At 41.0% G+C, this 22,900-nt stretch overlaps 1 protein-coding gene across 2 annotated transcripts in view; it reads left to right on the plus strand.

The window, feature by feature from the left end:
* mta1 (metastasis associated 1) overlaps positions 1-19,014 on the plus strand; it is a 42,867-nt gene extending 23,853 nt beyond the window's left edge. The window contains exons 4-18 of one of the 2 annotated variants that reach the window (XM_085767634.1): positions 3,702-3,828; positions 5,182-5,245; positions 5,540-5,657; positions 7,335-7,437; positions 8,493-8,592; positions 9,048-9,236; positions 10,775-10,849; positions 11,188-11,246; positions 11,560-11,792; positions 13,207-13,358; positions 13,716-13,905; positions 14,061-14,150; positions 14,737-14,892; positions 16,686-16,835; positions 18,350-19,014. In XM_085767634.1, the coding sequence (XP_085623760.1) occupies positions 3,702-3,828; positions 5,182-5,245; positions 5,540-5,657; positions 7,335-7,437; positions 8,493-8,592; positions 9,048-9,236; positions 10,775-10,849; positions 11,188-11,246; positions 11,560-11,792; positions 13,207-13,358; positions 13,716-13,905; positions 14,061-14,150; positions 14,737-14,892; positions 16,686-16,795 (1,766 nt within the window). In that variant the 3' untranslated portion in view covers positions 16,796-16,835; positions 18,350-19,014. The remainder of the gene's footprint in view (positions 1-3,701; positions 3,829-5,181; positions 5,246-5,539; positions 5,658-7,334; positions 7,438-8,492; positions 8,593-9,047; positions 9,237-10,774; positions 10,850-11,187; positions 11,247-11,559; positions 11,793-13,206; positions 13,359-13,715; positions 13,906-14,060; positions 14,151-14,736; positions 14,893-16,685; positions 16,836-18,349) is intronic. The other variant, XM_085767635.1, reaches the window with a different exon arrangement.
* The last annotated feature ends 3,886 nt before the right edge of the window (positions 19,015-22,900 follow it).

Here is a 22,900-nt window from a genome sequence, read left to right on the forward strand (position 1 = left end):
CCAAAGGCCACATTTTCAATTAGGGAGACAGCTGTTTGAACTTTCATCTGGTGTAGTTTTTTTTTTTTCTTTTTTTGTCTTTTCCTGTTGAATCTTTACTATTGACTCTGTTACTACATAAATAATGAAGTGAGATGTGTCAGTATCTGTTTGATTTAACTCAACAGATAAGTGACTGATCACATTAGCGCCACATTATTGGATGGATAAAAAAAAAAATCATCTGCAGTTATTTTTTGATTAATGTTTTTTTTTTTTTTTCCAAGTAAAAATGTCAAACATTTCAAACAGCTGTGGCTTCATTAATGTGAGAATTTGCTGTTCTATGTTTGAGAAACGCTGGTTTATGGAATATCTCTGAGGCTCGGACTAATAGATGCACAAATCAATCACCTCGGGCTGTGGGAAGTGTCAGTGGGCGATTTTAACTACTCGCTGACATTTCATAGACTGAATGAAAGACTGAACAGATTAAAAGACTGAGCTAAACTTGATTAATTGAGATAATTGGTAGATTAATCAATAAGGAAAATGGGAGTTGATTAGTTGCATGCCAAGGAGACTTTGTATATTTACTGATTAATCAGAGCAGCATGTTGCAGTGATGGGGGGTTAAAAAAAACAGCTTCTCTGTGACATGTAGTGATGAACAGAGGTCCAATCAGAGGCTGACGTGTGAGAGAGTGGGTAGTTATTATTATACTTTCTTCAAACCAGTTTCCCTGAATGATGTTTAAGATGACGTATGATAAACCAGCGTCTGATGATATGGACTTACACAGAGCACTTACACATCTATAAGCTCCATCTTAGCATCTTCCCTGGTTGCAGTGATATAATGAGCTTCTATCACGATGCTCTTCTGATGCAGCTTCTTCTCCTGAGTAACTACGATGCTGCTGCTGCCGTTCATTTCTCTTGAAGTTCACTCTCTGTCTTTTATCATTTCGACTAAGCTGCTGTGGGGGAGAAGAAAAAAACAACAGAAAAATATAGTGCACACATCTTGGTTTGGATGAAGTTTAATCTAAACTGAATCCTTTGTACCGTACAAACAAGTTTTTACCGATAATTAATACTCTCCTTGTGCAATTTCAATTTGATTCAGTGTTGCTTTGTTATACATTTTTATGCAAATGCACAGCGCCTTGTCTGGGGGAACAGTAGCAGCCCAGGCTCGACTAGTCCTGAGATAATTACAGCTGCGCGGCTGGATAACGAGTGCAACATCATCAGTAAATGCTTTAAAATGTTAAACATATGTACATGGGCATGATATAAAAACGTAGCACCTATAAAACACATGTTTTGGATGTAATACACGTGCAGGGTGTATTGAATGCTGCTTTCACACACAGTTACCCTCCAACAACTTCCCACCATGTTTTTGTTTTTTTATTCCCTTTAATCTTGTTTTTCTTTTATTAATAATCTAGGTCTATATTTTGTTGCTTTTACGTGGCAGAAGATGGAGAGAGGACCATGCTGTGTGTGTGTGTGTGTGTGTGTGTGTGCTCACTCTGCCCGGGCACTGATGGTGTGTCTGCTGGGTGCTGAGTGCTGGGCAGAGTGAGGGAGTGAAGGAGTACTTATTGATTTTGGCCACACATCCCTTCTCCTGAAAATCCCTTGATTGCTTTTGTTCTGCTCCCCGTCTCCCTCTTTCTGTCTCGCTTCCTCTAATGAAACTCCAAATGAATTGGAGCACGTACTGACTGCTCTCTCTCTCTCTCTCTCTCTCTCTCTCTCTCTGCCCGTTTAACTTCTGTTCTCTCACTGTCCTCTTAACTCTCTCTACCACTTTCTCTCCATCCTCCCATCTTTGTCTCCCTTTCTCTTGCTCTCCCTGCTGATTTCTCTATTGCTTCCCTCCCTCCTCCTCTCTCTCTGTCTCTCTCTCCTTCTCGCTGTCTTTACGTCTCTCTGTCTTCATCTTGTGCTCCCTTTGCTCTTTATCACTTTTGTCACACTTGCCCCTCTCTCTGCTCCTCTTGCCCATTTAATCTGTCTCTCTGTTTATCTGTTTTCCTGTCCGTCTCACCTTCTCTGCCTGCAAAATTTCCCACCTCGGTTTCATTCCTTGTCCATAGACGAGGAAGAGGAGGAAGAGGAGGAGTATGTTGTGGAGTGGTGGATGATGCCGACCAGCAGCAGCTACATCTATTCTTATAGAATGAGTCAGGCACATGACCTACTCAAATGAGCTGATAGCCCGTCAACAGTTGCTCTGTCCATTCATACACACACTGTTTCTCAACCACTGCCTTTAATTCTTGCCTTTATTTTGTGTGTGTGTGTGTGACACCAGCAGTAATATCGCAATTTTCATAGGATACATCACAATATATCCAGTATGTCGAGGAATTACAATGAAATGGTTGATAAAGTTTTGTTTTCTTCTGTTTAAATTGGTATAAAATGGATTACAACCCAGGAACTAATAAAGGGCTGTGAGTGATCAGTGCAGTTTATATATATATATATATATATATATATATATATATATATATATATATATATATATATATATATATATATATATATATATATATATATATATATATATATATATTGCTTTTTTTAATTAATGTTTTGTGAAAGAGGGGCAGATAGTAAAAGATTATTCCACTTTCTGTTCCTTTTCTTTCAAGATTTGAGGTGTTCGTGTTGGTTTTTAAATTTGTTGTTGTTTCAATGGATGAAATAAATTGATATAAATATAGAAACTGTATATGTTTTGAAATGCTGCGGTTTTTTGTGATTCAGCATCTCGCCTGATGTCACTGGTGATGAGCAGCTCCTGGGGACACATTTGTTTATAATTATACCTTTACTAGTAGTAACATCATTATAGCTTATATAGTTTCAATGTCTGGAGTGGACTTTATATGAATATGGTACAGGCATGAAAGGAAGATAACCATTTTGGTAACAGCATGGAGAGACAGAGGAGATCACATCCACTAAATGGTCAGAGCGGAAACCCAAGAGAGAGACGAGCCACAGGAGAGCGTGAAACAAAGAAACGCCAAAGAGAGACTCATGCCAGTGTCTGAAAACAATTATGTGACAATTTCTACTTGATGTTCACTATTTTTCCACAGTATAATTAAGTATACGATATATCACCATCACCTACCCTCAAATTTAGATGTTGGATTTAAAAAAAAAATGTTGGAACTAAAAATTTATTTTAATTACAGGTTGATCTGCAGGTTTTTTTCTCCGTCAGCCACTTAGTTTTGTCCATAGAAAATGCAAATATACATAAAAATAATAAATAAAAAATGACTTTCATTGTCTCCCAGAGCTCAGGTAACAACCCACAGACATTCAGTTTGTGTATATGGTGAAGAAATGCATTAAATTTGCACATTTAAAAAGCTGCAACCAGAAAAGCTGCATGTTGATACATAATCACTGAGATTTAATGTAAAATATACACATGTGTGTTATAAACAAGTCTTCTGCTGCCTGGGGACTTCATTGTTCCGGCTCATCAAGTGTCTGTCTATGTGCTTTATGTGTGCTGATGTTGTGCACCTTAGTGTGTGTGTGTGTGTGTGTGTGTGCGCGCGTTTGTTTGTATATATTTGTGTGGCTGCAGCTAATGCATTTGCTAGTTTTCCCTGTGGACGCCATTGTTCTGCCTCATCTGATGTGCGTATGTTTGACCTTTTGCTCCCTGTTCCTCCGCCCAGGGGAGCTGGAGGAGGAGATGGAGAATCCAGAGATGGCCGACCTCCCCGAGAAACAGAAACACCAGCTCAGACACAGAGAGCTCTTCTTGTCCCGCCAACTGGAGTCTTTACCGGCCACACACATCAGGTACACCGACGCACACCTCACTGCCTGGTATCATACCACTAAATGACCTCTGTTTTTCCTTTTATTTCACCTTTCTTTCTTTTTTTTGTGCAGTTTTTTTGCGCTCGTTCACTCAATATGCTATTTTGATAGTAAACACCTCGAGTATCTCAGGCATATGAATAAAGCACAACACAATTATTTTTGTGTGTATTATTCAGTCTAAAAATCAAAACATTCTCAAAACAAGGAAAATAAGTCCCTTGGAAATAAGTGGGCAATGATGTTTGTTTTGGTTTTTTCCACTTCAAAAATCAATTTTTTATAAAGATTTAGCCTTTTTTTGTCTTTTTCATTTAATAGCACAGAGAATTGAGGCAAACAGGAAACAATGGAAGTGACGGTGGAGATGATGTCCAACATCTGGAATTGGGATGCCTCAGTGATATTGTGTGCTATCTATGGGGCTGTAAAATCAAGCTTCCTGACGAATTTGGCAAATGAAGACAATGTGGTCATTTGATGGTTGGAAGTCTGTTTTGAAGCAGTCGTTTATTTCAGCTTTCAGTGGCTTCTAATAAACTCAGACACACACAATGATCCTCCTATATTCGGTGTGCACTTTGAGCACTGAATGTCAACAGAGATCTGTTTCTACATATAGAGCAACCTTTGCTCATCAGTAAGCTCCAGGCAAACCCACCTAATCATTACCACATTATTACTTGACATTTCTGAGGAGTCTTGGGGAAGAGGAACCCGACACGTGCTCCAATAAAAACCCTCTGATGAGCAGTTTGTTTAGTGAGAATTCAAGCTGGATTTAGTTTTTCTTTTTTTTTTTCTTTTTTCTCTTTACTCGACACCGGTGTGCGGGGAGGTTACACGAGGTGTTTCTCACACTGCCAACTTGTTATTTTGCCTCATACTTGAGAGATGCCAGTAATTAGCTGGTAAATAATTTCAGTTCAGCTAAGGGATGCGGAGCAGTGCTGGACCGTGATTTGTGAAGGTACATGCTGCGCCAACTGGAACTAAATCAATATGATCGTAGCAGATTTTCGAGATGCATTCACTTCAAAGTCTCCTCTTGGACGGTTGCTCTCGCAGAGGGGAGTTTGGTCAAGGCTCGCAGCTTTCATCTCGTGCTTATGTAACCAGCCATCTCATAGACTAGATCTGGCGTTTTCACGTTAAATATTCGCCTCCTTTATGTCCTCTCCCACTCGTCTTCCCCTCCTTATCTACCTCTTATCAATCATGTGTCCTTCTGCTCTTTCTTTCCACTTCACTCTTTGCCCTTTTCTTTCTTTTCCCTCCTGTTATTACATCTTTTTTCCTTTTTTAATCCTTTTTTTTTTCGTTGGACTCCAGGGGGAAGTGTTGTGTGACGCTGCTGAACGAGACAGAAGCTCTGAAGTCCTACCTGGACAGAGAGGTATGTCATGCACAAGCTCAGTGTTGTCTCCTAAGCTGCGACCGGCTTCAGGACGTATCTAAGAGACAATGTGTAAGAGACGTACCAGTTTAGAGATTCTTGTTTCCAGATGAATTATTCAGCGTGTTGACCTAGAATGTTCTTTTCACATACAGTAATGAGGAGACGAGAGACTAGCAGAGGGGAAATGCGCACACACACACACACACAGACAGATACACTCTCCGTTTGCCCATCTCACTTCCTGTTCCTTTCATTGCATCCTCACGCCTTCCTGCCATCTGCATTTCCCAGGATGCCTTCTTCTACTCGCTGGTGTATGACCCTCAGCAAAAGACCCTGCTGGCCGACAAAGGGGAGATCCGCGTGGGGAACAAGTATCAGGCCGACATCACCGACCTCCTGAATGAAGGTACAGCGAACTTGAATCGTGTTTTAATTGACACAGTTGTCAAGAGAAGTGTATTCTCAGAGCAGCACGTTAATGTTTTCCTTCAGGGGACTTTTTTTACCCTGCTGTGTACTTTTTTTTTTTTTTTTTTTTTACTTTAAAGCAGTTTCTCAGCATTAATGTAGCAGACTGAGCCATAATAAACTACTCAACTTGTCATAGTTTTGTAACTGTTCAATTCTTTGGAAGACTTTGTGAACTTTAAGCAAGCTTTTTCCGCCCCAAGCCTGCGGATACTTCTGTTTTTTTTTTTGTTTTAAACGAAAAAAATAACACAACTAACCCAAGTTTCCATGGCAACCGCAGTGTGGCAGCATGATTATACATAATAAAAGCATTTAAAATAACAAATTACTGTCTATGTTGTGCACAAGTGATGATTTCAGTCACCCAGAGAATTTGGAAAGGACAGGGTGCATGTTATCCAACGAGAAGATTTTTTATTTCATTGTGTTTTTTTTAGGTTTTAAAATTGCCACACAAATGCTATATTGGTGAAAGCATGACAACAAAGCTTCATGTTTCTTAACAATACTATCTCAAAGTATAAAATCACGTTCAGGCAACTGAATATGATGTGACCCACGAAAAAATATTGTAATATTGTTCTGATTAGAAATGTGGCTCTTATTTTGAAGGATAAAGCTGGCATCATTCTTCATTTTTCTCATTGTCAGCAAATTCAATAAAAAACAAAAGACCTTCTCAATACCTTCTGACTGGTCTATTCAGCACGCACCCAGTGAGAACAGAAACCTTTAAACTTGAGTCCCAGTTACGTTTCCTTAAACATTTCGATATTTGTAGTTTTTTAGCAAATGTCACTCAAACTGGAGTTGTGTTTGGCATTTTCAACTGAGTAAAAATAAACTATAGTGCCCACCAGGTTCGTCATAATAAAGAAAACATGTCGGCCTGTGCAGCCATGTGGCTCACTGACTTGTTTTCCTTGGGTTTTTTGGACTTCACTGTTTGTTGTACCAGGCTTTGATTATACAGACAAAACGTATTATTTTGTTCAGTTGTTTGTGGGTTTTTGTCTTTTTCATGGAATCTGTTCCCAATAACAAAAATGTGAAAAATCACCAAATTCTATTAGTGTCAGCTTAGATATTATACCTACCAAATTTCACTTTTTTGACTTTGCAATTTATATGTAAAACTAAAACCCATGATCATTTTTACTCGAGCACACTGAACGACATTTACCAGATAGTTAACGGCGACATTTTGTGCCAAAATTCAGTGCAACTGTGACTACTCTACTGCCAGATTTATGGTTCAGTGTTTTGCCAGAATTTTATTCTTAGCAGGTGGGAAAACCTCTGAAATTCCAATTAGGGCACTGTGGGATGCTAAGCTCTCTAATTAAACCCATGTTAATGAAATTCTTTTACATGTGTTAGAAGCTCAGGCAGGTTGGCTGGTTGGCTGCAGGCCGCACCTTTTCAGCTCTGGGATTCATTAACGCCTCAGACAAGGGAGACCTTTTTTTTTTTTTTTAAAGGAAGGAAGAATTTGTAGTTTGAACGTGGATTTAACTGGATGGATGTAGCTATGTGTGTTATTTGGGAACCACGTTTGGACAACTGAAGAAAATTAAGTGTCGATGTCTCTGTGTCTTCTGGGTTCACGTAGATGAAGAAGACGGCAGAGAGTTGGAGAAACTAGAGGAAAAGATTTGGGACCCCAACAGTTCATTGACGGAGAAACAGATCGACCAGTTTTTAGTAGTAGCTCGGTAAGTCAAGATCCAAAGTGTTATTTTAAAGGAACAGTTTGACATTTCTGGAAATTAGCTTGTTTGCTTTCATGCCAAGAAATTAGTTATTGAAGTGTGAAACCACTGTCAGTAACTTAGCACAAAGAGTGGAAACAGAAGGGGAACAGCTAGCTAGTCCAAGGATGATACTGTGTCCGGCAAACAGGAAACAGCCCTCTACTGTGAAATGTTTTTATACAAATCAAACACACAAGATTCATGTATTTGTTAGTACTTCTTATAAAAGATATGTATAGAAAGACACTCGTGGAAACAAACATAAATAAACATGAATCCAAAGTAAACAGGAACTTGTACCTGAGAGGGAGGAATTTTAAAGTTGGTACAAGAGTCTCCTGGAAAAACTCAAAGCCAAGATGAACAAATTAACACAGAATTAAAAAAAAAAAAATGTATCGATTCGATGATGAGTGAGCACTGCTTGTTTGGACGAAGCCAGGCTCGCTGTTTCCCCTTGTTTCCCATCTCTCCTGCTTCATATTTAATGGTTGGTCACAACTAGGGCTGCACAACTGACTGCAATGTAATGAAAATTACAAATAAAGCCAAGTGCACAATCCAAATCATAAGAGCTGCAGTTTGTTTTGAAATAGGGAAAAATGTGTTGCAATATTGTTGTACATTGTGAGCACGTGTTGTGTTAGACGCCCTGAATAACAAATCGTATTCTCAAGAAGTAAAGTGTTATTAGTCACCTAATTCTCAACAGTTCTTAGGGGGAGGGTAGAGGGGGGTACTTCCAACTTTTCCCAAACATTTGTTGGTTATAGTTTCTTCTTTATAGAGCTGCTTGTTGTATAGTAGTTCTATGCTTGCATTAACTGGTTAGACCTGTTTCATGACTCAATATCATGACTCAATATTTGATCAGGAAGCACCAGAAGTGGGACTTTTGCCAGTTTGACTTTCAACATTTTTGTGCCTAAACAGTTGAGAAAAAGACCAGATGAAACGAGTAAACTGAGAAGTTTGTTTCGTCATCTCTTTGCGTCCTGTTTTGTTTTGTCCCATAGGTCAGTAGGTACATTTGCCAGAGCCTTGGACTGCAGTAGTTCTGTCCGGCAGCCCAGCCTTCACATGAGCGCAGCTGCAGCCTCCAGAGACATCACCCTGGTGAGATACATGCTCACACATGAAAGTGGCCTTTGGCTAAATCAGCATCGCACCACAGGTGAAAAGTGTAGGAGAGAAACAGGGCTGTTAATCAAAGAAAATGTCCATAGTGTGCATGTGTGTGTTTATGTTTGTGTGTAGTGATTGTTGAGGCCTGTGCCTGGTTATCCTTAACAAGCACTTGGCCCCAGAAGCCTTCTGCTGCTCTATTCTGCCCTAGATCTTATCCTCATGTAAAAAACATAGATGAGAGACCTTCGAGCTACACACACACACACACACAGCCCCAAGCCCAAAGCCTTGCACAAGGAGCTGCACACAAACACCGTGGTTTAAGCAAATAAAAACACACTAAGCCAAGAAAGTAAGCAGAATGTTGCAGCATTTAATTGCATAAAATGTTCGAAACAACAAGACGAAGTCCTGACACCAACATTTTTCTATTTTCTGTTCAGTTTCACGCCATGGACACCCTCCACGCCACGGGTTACGACATGACTCGAGCCATCGCAGCACTGGTGCCTCAGGGCGGGCCTGTCCTCTGCAGGGATGAAATGGAGGAGTGGAGCGCCTCCGAGGCCAACCTGTTCGAGGAAGCGCTAGAGAAATACGGCAAAGATTTCACCGATATCCAGCAGGACTTTGTGAGTTACCAAAAAAATAAAAATTAAAGGAGGAGTTTGATATTTTAGGGAAACATGCTTGCTGTTTGCCAGGTTACAGTTAGCAGAGCGTAAACATTAAACATGAGGACACAAGCCTTATATTTCAAATTTTATGTCCATTTTTGACTAGAGCAGACATTTAATTTAATCAAATGAATGTTTTGTAAGTTTATTACTATTTCAAGAAAACCAATGTGGAAACAGCTATTGTTTGTGCATTTTATATATCCTACTGCATACGTGTGTGGTGAGGGTCATTTAGTGACTTTTTCAAAGGCGTTTCCACTTAATCAATTAGTATAGTGTAGATATACATGGGAGATATACTGAGCACTTAGTATGCTGCTCATCAGCCAGCCTGCTTGTGTGTTGGATGGCCAAATCTAATTAAGAGATGTGTACAGTTAAGTATTCAGTGCGTCCATAATTGCTGCATACGAGTGCAGAAACCGCAGAATCAGAGCTGAACTTCTGCAGCAGACATTGATCCTTCAGCTGGTCACTTATAAAGCACGATAGTAGGTCAAAAATGGCCGAACTCGGACTGAATGGCCGTTCATCTCTAAATACAAACCAAAGACATGTTTTTTGAGCAAAATGTAAGTTGTTTGGTGTTGGTTCAAATCTGTGTGGAGAGGTGATGTTTCTGCTGCCGCTCCTCGTCGCCCTTTGTCGTCGTCTCAGCCTGAGAAGAATGGAGCTGCACTTTGTGGACCTCTCTTCTCTTCTCCACATTGTGCTCGGCTCTCACTGTGAGCGTCACTCCACCACCTGGTGGCCGGCCGCCGTCGGTGCCGCCCGCTCTCGTTTCCACCCAGGCCTTCCCTCAAACAACAGGGACTACGCCGCCGTTATGGGTGGGGCCATCGCCTGACAGCTCATTTTCCTTTGAAACTTCTCAGAGGGAAGTTTACAGAGCAACCTCAGCACGGCTCACACAGACCCTGTGGCCAGTGTGTTGTTTTTGTCATGCATACAAAGATTTTTTGTGTGTGTGCCCATAATGATAATTTGTAGAGACGTTTAAAGCAACAACACACTGGAACAATTTGTCCAACTCACTTACATCTATTCATTCTCCCCAGGACCTATGTAAATATTCACCTTACTTGTTCTTTGTTGACTGCATTTACCTTCTTCTTAAGTTTTTATGTAGAGTCAGTGCTGTGAAATCATTAAGTCTGGCATCACTCAATTTATCTCCCGTTAGTCTCCTGTGTTCGTCATGAATGTTTTATTGTTAAGTTTTATTGACACATTCATTTGATTATTTGTCTGTGAATGATTGTGAAATAAATGCATTGAGTCACATTTAAATGTTACTCTGCTAAACTCACAAAACGCTTGGTTAGAAAATGAAGGTTTTTTAGGTTTCTGCTTTTGCCCTTGTGCCAAAAAAAAAAAAATTATACCCATTCCTTTCATTCAGATTTTTTTTTTACCAGTTAGTTTTTACCAGACACCACTTCAATAACCATTAGACTGAATAATGACGATTTTGTCCCTTCTCTCTGCAGCTGCCCTGGAAGTCCCTTACAAGTATTATTGAGTATTACTACATGTGGAAGACCACAGACAGATATGTACAGCAGGTAAAAAATCAGACATGAGCAGTTTAAGTCTCTCTTGAAGTCTTTTATCACTGGTTATACTTTTTCATGATGATTTTAACTTCCTCGTGGCCTTTTATTAAACCTGATGATGATCATTTACAATTCACCTAGGGCTAAATAAAAAATGTTACTGTTGATCTTCATTGATTTGTCAGATACAATACACAAACAATACAAAACACAATTAAACTTATTTATTCCTATTTAAAAATGAATCAAATGTAAACATGTCTATCTTGTTCCATCACCCTTTTTCAAATGTAGTTTGCTCAGCTCCAGGTTCATAACTTTTCTTTCTCCCTCTAATGTCTCTGCAGAAACGATTAAAAGCAGCCGAGGCAGAGAGCAAGTTGAAGCAGGTCTACATCCCTAACTAGTGAGTGCTGTCTGTGATGCAGGTCTCTGTTTGTGGAGCGTTCGGTTTGATTATTTTCATCAGAGGTCATTAGTGCAGCACTGTTTCATCTGATTATGTAAAGAAACGTTGAGTTATTCTGACCACAGCAGCATCTCTGGTACAGTAGTTGGACATGTGCTTCTGTTGTCAGAGAATAGACGCCTCTTTCTCTCTATTAGTATTCATGACAGCTCTCAATACAGTGTCAGTGTCTGTAGCCTGATGAATGTTATCTATTCTCTTAGTGACTGTGCACTGTCTGATCCTGTCTCTGCTTCTCTGCCCATAACAGTAACAAGCCAAACCCCAACCAGCTGAGTAACAATGTAAAGCCAGCTCTGATGAATGGAGCAGCGGGTGCAGGGGTCCCGGGACCTCCAGGCTCGCTGCCGGGGTCGGTGCCGGTGCCGGGGCCAGGGCCGGGGCCAGGGCAGGGGCCAGGGTTGGGGCCAGGGTTGGGGCCAGGGTTGGGGCCAGGGTTGACCCCCACCCCCGGCCTGGGCAGAGCCTGTGAAAGCTGCTACAGTGAGTCTTTTATATGTGTTTAACAGTAATCAACATGTAACAGCAGCAGCAGCAGCTTGAAAGAGATTCCAGTAAGTCCTGCTTAATTGTACATGATGAACTTATTAATTGCTTTGGCTTTCAAGGGGCTGTTTGATGTTAAATGTGCTTTTTTCTTAAATGAAAAACAGAATCTGAAAAAGTCACTTCATGGATCAATTTATCGGCTCCTCAGTTGGAGACACTTTTTAAGATTTAATAGATGAAAGGTGTGTTCAGATGGAAAATACAGGGACTTCGGGGGCATAACACACCACATAACTACATTACCCATGGTTCAACTCCCAGCTACAAGGGCTTTTCTAATGTCTTTCAAGACTGACAGCTGTGAAATAAAGGCCACATGCACAAAAATAATCATAATGATAAATAAAAATCAATTATGTAGATTTGGCCACTGATCTGTTTCTATTAATTTAAAAGTCTCAACCAAAGTGTGAATTTTTTAAATGTAGTTGAACCATTTTCAGACCTGTCTGAACATCAATTTGCAAAACCCCAGACAGGGACACATCTAACAGTATCCTCCTCTCCACTGTGTCTGCCACCTCTAAATACATTAGACAAAACATAAAAACATAAATGTTTAAGACTGGAGGGAGAGAAGGTGCTGTGTGATAGGCTGCAAGGGCAGTTTTAAAAGAGCCATCGCTCAGAGCATTAGAGGTTGTGTCAGGCTGTGCCTGGGCAAGCTTATTTCATGGTTTGGCAGTAGCTCAGTTTCCCATGTACACGCTAACATACAAAGCCACTGAGCCATATTTATCCACTCTGGAAAACCAGCTTTGGAAAGGCTTGATAGAAACTCCAGTTGAGTCGATATGAAGAGCTGAAGCAGAGGAATGTTGACGATCTGATGCCATCAAAGGCTTGTTTACATATCATTAATTGTATTTAAAAAGCTTTAAACAGGCTGCGATATTACTACAGTATCCTTTGTACTGTGTCATTGTAAGATTTCAGCCAAAAACGAAATATTAAACACTGAACTGTACGACCAACTTCTGTTTCTTTCGTCGATCTTAAAAATCTCAGCAACAGAGCTCTAACTTATTTAAAGAGCTGAAATCGAGTCTGTGGCGACTGCATGTGGCTCACATCTGATATTGGATTTAGAAAATGGAGAGTGGAGAGAACAGCGTTATCTGCCCTGCAGCAGCGTATTGTTCGAGTTATTTTAGTGGTTGTACTTAATTCAGTGATGAATGATTAAAGGTTTTGCTCTCGCTTGCTCGCACATGAGAACAGAGCCCTGATTATATGTGGATTACTCTATGACTCACCGTGTGCACGTTCTGTAACATATGTGTGCGTGTGGCTCTCTCATACTATGTACTCACGCTCTGTGTGTTTGTGTGTGTATGTGTGTGTGTAGCCAGCAGCTCATACCAGTGGTACTCATGGGGACCTCCCAACATGCAGTGTCGCCTGTGCGCCTCATGCTGGACGTACTGGAAGAAGTACGGCGGGCTGAAGATGCCCACGAGACTGGATGGAGAGAGGCCTGGACCCAACCGCAACGCAATGGTACACACCGACACACACACACAGAAACACACACCACTATGAATGCCTCACTGGACATTTGAGTTGTGTAAATCACAAACAACAGCCTCACTGTTTTCCTTAAGGCCTTAGCCTGACCTTAAAGGAACAGAAAATCCCCTTCTGCTCACAGTCAACATGTAACATGTGACCGTTTAAGTTTGTTATGTATGTTTGGCCTTATCTAAAGGTTGTTATCGCCATTGGTTAATGTAAACTAAATGTTTCGGCTTTAATATGTCAAATCATCTGGGTCAGAGTCCGACCTGTGGCCTTTTGCTGTGTGTCGATGTGACCGTGGTGTGTTGTGATGTGATGTTGTTGTGTTTGTCCCTCCAGAGCCCCCACGGCCTGCCGCTCCGGCACAGCGGCAGCCCCAAGTTTGCAGTGAAGACGCGACAGGCCTTTTACCTGCAGACCACTGGCCTGACGCGGCTGACCCGCCGCATCTGCCACGACATCATCCGGCCACGATTTCTGGCCCGGCACCCCTACCTCCCCGTCAACACAGCAGCCATCAAGGCCGAATGTAAGAACCACACACACCGATCACTCTGTTTAAGATGTATGGAAGGGAAGCGAATGACAGGTTTTGTAGCAAGACAGATTGTGTTATTATTGTACACTTTTCTGTTTCTTTGATTTAACTCTTGTTGACTGTGTTCCCACCATGGATTTCTGCAGGCGCCCTGCGGTTGCCAGAACGGCCGATAAAGCCTTCGCCTATGAAACCTGTGGAACGTAAACCTCTGGAGTCCGTGGTTCGGTATTTAGGTAAAAAGAAGTCGTTCACCTGCTGTGTTCAGTCTGTTCTTACTGGGTTTGGTGTAAATGGATCATTGTGGTGTTTTGATTTTTGACACTTTGTTCCACATTAGTTTTCAGAAAAAGAAGAAATCTCTCAGAAGAAGTAAAACAATGTTAAACTACGTTTTCAGAAACATGCAAGTGTATGCATATTATGTCTTTTTGAATTCATTATCAACATCAAGCCACAAATCAATCTCAATATTAATCTGTCAGATCAGGGACCAGTTTTACAAAAGTGCTGAAAGAGGTCACTGATGTTGGCAGATGTCTGTGAATTACAGATAAATCTGTGGATCCTGCAGAACTCAAGGACTCTCATGCTTGGATTTAATTAGATTTAGACATCAGAATCTGCATTTTCATGTCATAAATATACATTTGCATGATATAATATTGAAGAAACAGACCTCAGTACAACAGCAACAACAACATAAGTCTGACCTTTTGTTCAAGATCAGCAGTTGACAATAATACGTCACTTGCATTGACTTGTCTTCTCTTCTCTTAATGACCTGTTTCTGCCTTTTCTCTCTATCTCTTCATGTTTCAGAAGCACATCCCTGTCCACCCAAGCCCGACCCACCGGCCCGCGGAGCGTCCATCTCTACAGGCAGCCTGACGCCCATCAAAGCCTCTCCCATCCTCAACAACGGCTCGCCCACCATCCTGGGTAAACGCACCTATGAACAGCACAACGGACTGGATGGTGAGAGAGCTACAGGAGACAACCTGTTTGCCTCCTCAGCTTCTAGTAGAGAGTTACACTTATCATTGTTACAAGGCCACTCCACCAGTTTCACACAGAGTCTGGTTCAGTCTCGTCTCCATGAGAGGAAATGATGAAAACAGTGGATCAGCCTGAGGTTACACTGCCTCAGAAAAACATGATGAACAAAGACATAAACATTTGGAAGGAAGATATTTTCTGCAAGGTGTGCAAGCAACTGCATTATGGGAAATGTAGGAGCTGGTAATTATTGCAAATAATATCAAACAAGCAATAAACTCGATAAATTTGTGCTGTAGTTGAAAATGAGAATGATGAAATATAATTTTCCAAGTTTTTCTGCTCAGATCTGATCATTATGATCACCTCATCATATGCACTAATTACTTGGTAGACTTAATATAAGACTTTTAATTAGATAGATGTGATTAAATGAAGGAAAGAACTGGAATTAGCCTTTGCTGCAGTTTTTTATTCACAAATGTGGCTCAGATACCAACTTAATATATTTTCAATTACACCACGTACAAGCACGGGGTCATTTGAATATTCAAGGCGAAGTATGAAGGCCCATCTGAGCTCCGTGGCTACAACGCATGGCTAAGCTCCGCTGCTGACGGGTTAAGAGTTTGTGTGGGGCTCTTATTTTGTTTTTTGGGTTATGTCCCACTTCCCCTCTCCCCTGCGATACGAGAGGGGAAGAGACAGACTGAGAGATCAAGACACTGAGAGTCTGCCAGGGAAAGACAGAGAGGGAGAGGGAGAGCGAGAGAGAGACAGAGAGAGAGGATCGGCCTTGCTGCTTTAGCTGGAGGCTACAAGTCTATGTCGTCATGGTAACAGTGAAGAGGAGGAGGAGGAGGTGCAAGGCTCAGTAAGTGTATCCTGAGGGAGAGCATCTCCACTGGTCTGTGAGCCCACCTCAGGCCCAGGCTTGAATAACGCACCAGGAGGAGATTTGGGTTGGAAATGAGCCAGGCTCCAGGATTAGGGATTAGTTTTTATTTTTTATTTTGACACAAACTTATCGACGCGCTCATTCATATCGTGGTAATTTGGCAGAGGAAAAAACCGCTGCTGCAGGCTTTTTTATTTTTTTTAATTTTATTATTCTTAAACTGTTAATCGTGACAATCTTGCATTTATTTCTTTTGTTTTAGTTGTTAAATGAGGACATGTCACATTTGTTGTTTCAGTAATCTGTGCACGGCAGCAACTCAGTTATTTATTTACTATGTTGCAGGTTTTGGCTTCAGTGGCTGTGTAGCCGTCATGAATCTTAATTTACTCATGTATTCTATTGTAAACTGGTAATTTGACCAAATCGGCTGCTGTTTGTTTCTACTGATAGCAGGTGAAGAGGAGAGAGTGTGTTCACTTAACAACTGCTCATGAGCCATTCAGAGAAGTGAGGCTGAAACTGGGTGAAAGTTTAAAGACAAATCTTACATCACTTCAAACTTCTGTAAATCACACATTGGTTACTTAAGAAAAGAAATGAATCAACCTAAATGTGCTCAGGAACATGAGCTGTGGGAACCTGGTGTGAGCTGCTGTGGGAGTCTGAGAGGAGTTTGTAGAAACAGGGTCAGAGACCAGAGTGCAGAACATGGCAGATCTATAGCTGCTGTAAAACTATTAAATGGAGCCACTAGAGGGCAGAAGATTTTAACATTAACATATCTGCTGGTACCACAGGGCTCTCAGGCTGTGCGTGTGTTTCTGTGTGTTTTCCAAACCAGCATGTCTTGTGCTCTCCCCCTCCTCCACAGGCTCTAAATCCAAAGCCCTGACTCCACAGTGGGACATCATGGCCAAACGGATGAGCGAGGCGGGACGGCCCTCGGCCTCCCTGCAGGACGAGGTTCACGAACTGGACTGAGCGCTCTGTGGGAGCCGCCTCTACTGCGAACCCCATTGAGGTGAGACATGGAGCTCTGCTGGGCAACGCCTAGGCCATGTTCGTTTGGCTTGTTTACTTGGCAGCAGGTGTTGTTTTCTCCTCCAGCGCAACGTTGGTGTCGTTCCAGAAGCCGTCAGGTGTCTCCTCAGGTTTCCAATTTGATATCCATGTTTTCTTTGTCATGGATTTAAATATATTTTACATTAAAGCAGAAGTAAGCTGAATGTTTGTGTTAATATAAGTCTTAAATAGTTATATCTTCCGACAGCAATCACTTATATAGAGTGTTTGGTCTGAAACACGGGTCTGTCAGTCACTCTGCTCTGCTGTAAGCCGAGGAGAAAACTTTCCTTGTATCCTACAACCTTTATGAGGTTATGAGGAGAGAGAACGGCATAAAGGGGCGGTCCTCTCTGTGTGTGAAGCCAAGGGATGCGCGTGAATGTGGTGACGTAGGGACGAGGGCGGGGACTGCTAACTCCATCGGCTGACAAGAAGTTAGCCAAAATGACCGGATCGCTTACTTCTGCTTTAAAGATATAAACATAGACATTTGTTTTTTTGTTTTTTTATTGTTGGTTGGTTACTGACTGGTTAGTTTTTTACTGAGTTAGTTTTTGTAACTGATCATTTCAGCTCTAATTAAAAGGATACTTCACCCAAAATCGATAATTCACCAATTTTCTATTCAATGTCAGGCCAAGAAAGGATTTGGAGAACTTTCAGGGTCATCAAAATTTGTTGCGAGATGTTCGTTCGTCTTTGTAAACCATTGGATGTATGATGTAAACAAGGAAGAACATCTCGCAGCAAATCTCACGCATGCGCACAAACATCAACAGAGCCACTGGGAGCTACTACTACAACAAGGCTAAAAACAGATCAAATTAATTTGTTTCAAAAAACTTTTTCATGTGGCGGCTTCAGGACACTTGGGTCAGTACGGATGAGCAGTATGGAGGTATTTGGATGTTTCATAGTGTGTGTTTTGGACGATTCAAAAGTGAGCTCTATCCGCCGCCATTATATGAAAATCCGTTGCCAGCCGGACCCCCCCTGAAACTCCAAAAGGGTTTTGATAACTCTGAAATAGAATTATCAATTTTAGGTGAAGTATCCCTTTAACACCCAGAACTGCTGACTGATGCCCACTTTTTCAGCAGGTCCACACCAGGCTTTGACTAAAAGCTTTCACACCGGCTTGAAAAGTAAAATAAACAACACAGACAAATGCCACATGTTATTCTGCAACTATTTTTAATAATCATTTCAAGGCACTTCTCTGGTAAACATGGCAAAAATATGACGTTTGAGTTTTCCAGATGTGAGGATTTGCTACTTTCTGTGTCTTAAATTTCTCTTGAGTAAACCAAGACATTTATTTAACAATGTGTTGGGGACATTGTGATGCACACTGGTCACAGTTTTAGAGAAATGGTGAAACTTGTACAGTCGCCATAAGTTGGAGATCTCATTAAGGTTAATAGACCATCAACCCTTTCTTAATCACTCTCCTCTTTGTCTTTTCAACAGCAGAAGGGGATGAAACGGAAAATGTATTTTCCAGGAAACCACAGCCGAGGGCAGCTGAGGGAGGGTGAAGCTGAGAGGAGACGACACCGTTGGCCACTTTTTCTTCAGTCAGTGCGGCTCCGTCAGGCTGCTGAAGACCGATCCATAATCCACCAGTTTGGCTGTGGTCAATCAGAAGACTGACTGTACAGGACTGTTTATTACTTACATTTCTTGTTATTACTGTTCATTGTAATTATTGTTATTGTTATTATAATTTTTTTACCAACTATAACTCAGCTTATTGTTTGTCGATCAAACGATGGAACTTGTGAAGTTTCATAAAAAATGCTTGCAGACCCTGTGGAAAAGGGTGGAAGGACTGTAACATAAGCCACTTGCATCTTGTATGTTTTTTTTGTTTTGTTTTTTTTTTGTTTTGTTTTTTTAACAAGTTAAATTCAACAAGGAGACGCACTTTTATTTCAGCGACAAGAGTTAACTCCTTGTCTTTTGTTTCATTGAATTTGAATGCTTTACGGGAAATCTTCTGTTTTGTGAGCCGGCCCCCGCTCTTCGGCCAGAGAGGTTTAACTTATTGAGAAAGACTTGCTGTTTTTTCTACCTTTTTCACAAGTAATGCATCTATGCTTCGATATTGTAATTAAAAAAGACAATTGATTTTCCTTCTTCTTTTGGTGTCTGTGCACGGTGTCACAACTTGCACTTGGTGTTCTTTCTCAAACCAGTCTCTACTATTTCTCACACCAGTATGCAAACGGGGTACAGTATATTCAAAACGACTCAAGACTTTTAAAGGGAGAGTTCAGGTTTCTTGACACATGGTTGTTGGAGGTAGTGATGTATAGTTGGTGCATTACCTGCAAAACTTCCTACTCCCAGTTCAGAGATCCGACCAGCAGCACTGACAGACGAGCAGAGCTGCGTTTCAGTGCACAGGGTCACAAGGAAGAACACGTTTTAGACACTTTTTTTAAAAACAGCCACCGAAACAATCCTTTACTTGTTCAAATGTTGGCTTCATGTGGAATATTTTCAGGGGTGTGAAAATAACACTTTACTTTGGCACAATGAGGCGTGCTTGTGATTTTTATATTGGATCATTTTGATGGTCATTTTTAAGAATGTGTACAAGAGCTTTTTTCTAGTGGCCTCATGGCACATCAACACAAGCAGGTAATATACCCACTATTCATGACTACCTCACACAATCCTGTGCCAAAAACAACCCCACCAATCCCTTAAATTCAATATTGAGCTTTGTACTTTGTGCCTAAATGATTATCAGTATCAGAAAAAGATTCAATGCTCAAACACAAACATGTTTTGTTAGCCGAGTCTGCAAACAGTTAAAAAGCAGGAATGTCCTCTGTCCTTGTTGTCAAAGTGTTTCTCTTTAATTTATGTTTACAGACTCTTCAGCTGACTGATAGAAACATCAGTCACAGTGGAAATGTCACTTTTTATGAGAAAATATATGAATGTCCAACATGTCTTCTGCTGACAGTTGTTTTTGTGTTATCTATATCAATCAATGTAGATCGTAACATCAGAAACAGAGGTTAAAATAAGATGCAAAGTACTTTTCATAACAATCAGAAAGTGTTTTACATGAGAAAATAAAATTGAATCAATTCAGCACAATAAATTCGATACAATTGGATCATTAAAGTTGAGTCAAGAATGGGACAGACTAAAACGAATAAAAAAATTTAAACAGGGAGACATATAAACTAAAAATAATGAACTAATTTATTTACAAAAGTTTTTTTTTCCACATTTAGCTGAAAGACAAATGCCTAAAAAGCCCCAAATCACCTGTCTCCAATTGCCGGACGAGTTTAATTAGGTTTATTTAATTGAATTTAATAGAATTTTGTACCATTTCAAATACTCCAAAAATGACACGACAAATAGCGCAGAAAGAGGCATAGAAGACTTTTTCAAATATGTTTAAATATCTTGAAATTATTATTATTTTTAAATACAACAAACATACAAGAAAATAACATGAAAACAATGAGGAACTTAAAGATTTCCATCATAAAATTTACAGCAATAAATAGCCTAAGTGTCTTACTACAGAGCAGTGGTTGTTTTCATGATAGAGCAGGTTGGCTCTTGGTTGGGGGGCAGTTGTTCTAACATCAGCAACAGTGTTTCGGATTTTGGTATTTTGTTAATTAAAACAGCAGTCACACTAAAAATAGTACATTAAAGGTAGAGTTTGTACGATTTTCCTAAAAAAAAAAAAACAGTCGGTGTGTTTTCCCCAGCCAATGACAGACCACAGATGAAAATGGGCGTGTGGCGATGTGGGCTCACATAGAACCTAAACCCACTGGGTGCCGTAAAGCCGGAGGAAATGGCGGATGCAGGCTCACCAGCAAAGAAATAGAAATACAGTTCGAAAGAAGCGCTGACGCGTCGGGGCCCAAACCCTGCTGTCACCAGCAACAGGAGCCTCGAGGGCTATGCTGCGACAAGTAGGAGGGCTGCCGCAGTGGGCATGGAAGCCCATACAGTAGGCAGCGGCTTGCCTTGCTAGCTGCCACTGTAGCATTGTAGCTCCACCTGGACCTGGACCTGGACCTGGGCCTACTCGTCGCAGCATAGCCCTCGAGGCTCCCATTGCTGGTGCCAGACCCGGCACTCTAGCGCCTCACTCAGACTGTATTTCCATTTCTTTGCTGGTCTGCATCCGCCGATTTTCCCGGCTTGTATTCTCCCGGCCAATTAGAACTCTGAAGGCCAAAGTGGAGAACGGTTCAATGTGAACAGCAGTAGAACATGGGTCAGTCCTGAAAACTGCTGTCAGGACTGACCAAATTGAATGTTGTGTTTATAAACTGCAACGAACAAACTTACAGACGATAGACACAGAAAAAGATAGTCATTCATAACACAAACAAGAACCATTGTCATGATACTCCACCCTGCACCTCTTTATAGATTTTGAATAGGGTTCTAGTCCAGGCTTGAATTACTGTTTGATCTCCGGTGTCATCTTACTGGGAACACTGGGGTCACTGAGGTTATCCGTGCATTGAAGAAACTCAATATTTATCATATCCGCAAGTTGGACTCTCTGCTTACCAAAGAGTGGACTGTTACTGTCCATACAGGTTGACACTGATGAGAACTTTATGATGCTGAGGGAGCATCCTTCTCATCTTTACGATGCCTTGTGGAAAATGGCATCTCTGTGGTATTTAATATCTGACATTAATGTCCAGTTGAAATCATATCAGCTTCGTGCTTCCATGGACTGAGCAAACATAACATTATTACAATGCTCTTCACATCACTGAGTGACCATTCATATATTGTTGTAGACAGACCATTTAAAACCAGATGGAGTGGATGCAGCTATTGTCTATTTGAGTTACATCCTCTGTTACATATATCATCCCATTTAATGGTTTTACATAAGATGCCTTTTACTCCTCCGTGGTTCATTGGAGTGGGCAATGCTGCTGTAACAGGAAATACATGTACACCATGAAGCAATGATGGGCTAATTGTGTCATCTTTTAAAAGGGAAATCTGTAGCAGTTGGAGCTGTGTGCAGCCTCCTCCTTTGAAACTGGTGGGAGCTTCCTGCATCAATTTCACCTGACTGAGTTGATGTCAAGTGAAAGTATAAAAGCAAAGTTGTTTCTCATTACTGTATTGTGAAGAGCTCTCTTCTTTTGCAGTGGAGAGTTGTATTATTTAGCATAATGATAATGTTTTCATGGGAAGGCCCGACTCGACCTGAGGCCAGGACCTCCTGGTCATAACAAGCAAGAGAAGGTAAGTCTTGCACATGACTGACTGCAGCCATACTTGTGGGGCAGGCAGGCAATAAAGGTGTGTTTACACAGTGAAACAAGGCGGAAATTGTGCTTTTGAAGAATTCCAGCATTTTATCAATAGGGGAGGCCGGGGATCGTTGTAACACTTTTTGTCTCAGCTCCCATAACTTGCAGAGTGTTCATGGTAGGGCTCTCAAATTACCCTCATTTGTGCTCCACAAATAGCAATGCCTTTATATCACTGAATTCACGATTTGATGTCAAATGCAAGGAGTGCCACCGTTACAACCTAGGGTAGGTTGTAACACAACCTGGGGTAAATTGTAACAGTGAGATTAAAAACTGACACCAAACCAAAAAAACATGCTTCTATGTAAGTTTATTGTGCATGTTCCAACACTAAAGGATATTTCTGTGGTTCAGCATGAACAAAAAGAACTCATCACTGATGGCTAAATGAAGAGCAGTGACAGTGTATCCTTACATTAGAAAGCTGTCTTAAAGAACATCTTCTGATAATACCAGTGAATGGTGAACATGTATGAATGGAAACCTACAGCAGGAGGTCAGAAGCAGCTCATAGTCCATGTAAACACTTAATGACACTTAATAAAACAACAAAGATGAAAGGTGTTACAACCATCCCCACCCCTGTCAGCCATTGTTTGACTAGCTGTACTAGCATGGTGGTTTGAAATAAACATTGATGAAATTACTCATATTTCACCTAAGAACCTGCTCCTTCATCTTATAC

Source organism: Trachurus japonicus, chromosome 22, assembly GCF_045865225.1.
Source record: "Trachurus japonicus isolate A0001 chromosome 22, Traja_1.0".
Lineage (NCBI taxonomy): Eukaryota > Metazoa > Chordata > Actinopteri > Carangiformes > Carangidae > Trachurus > Trachurus japonicus.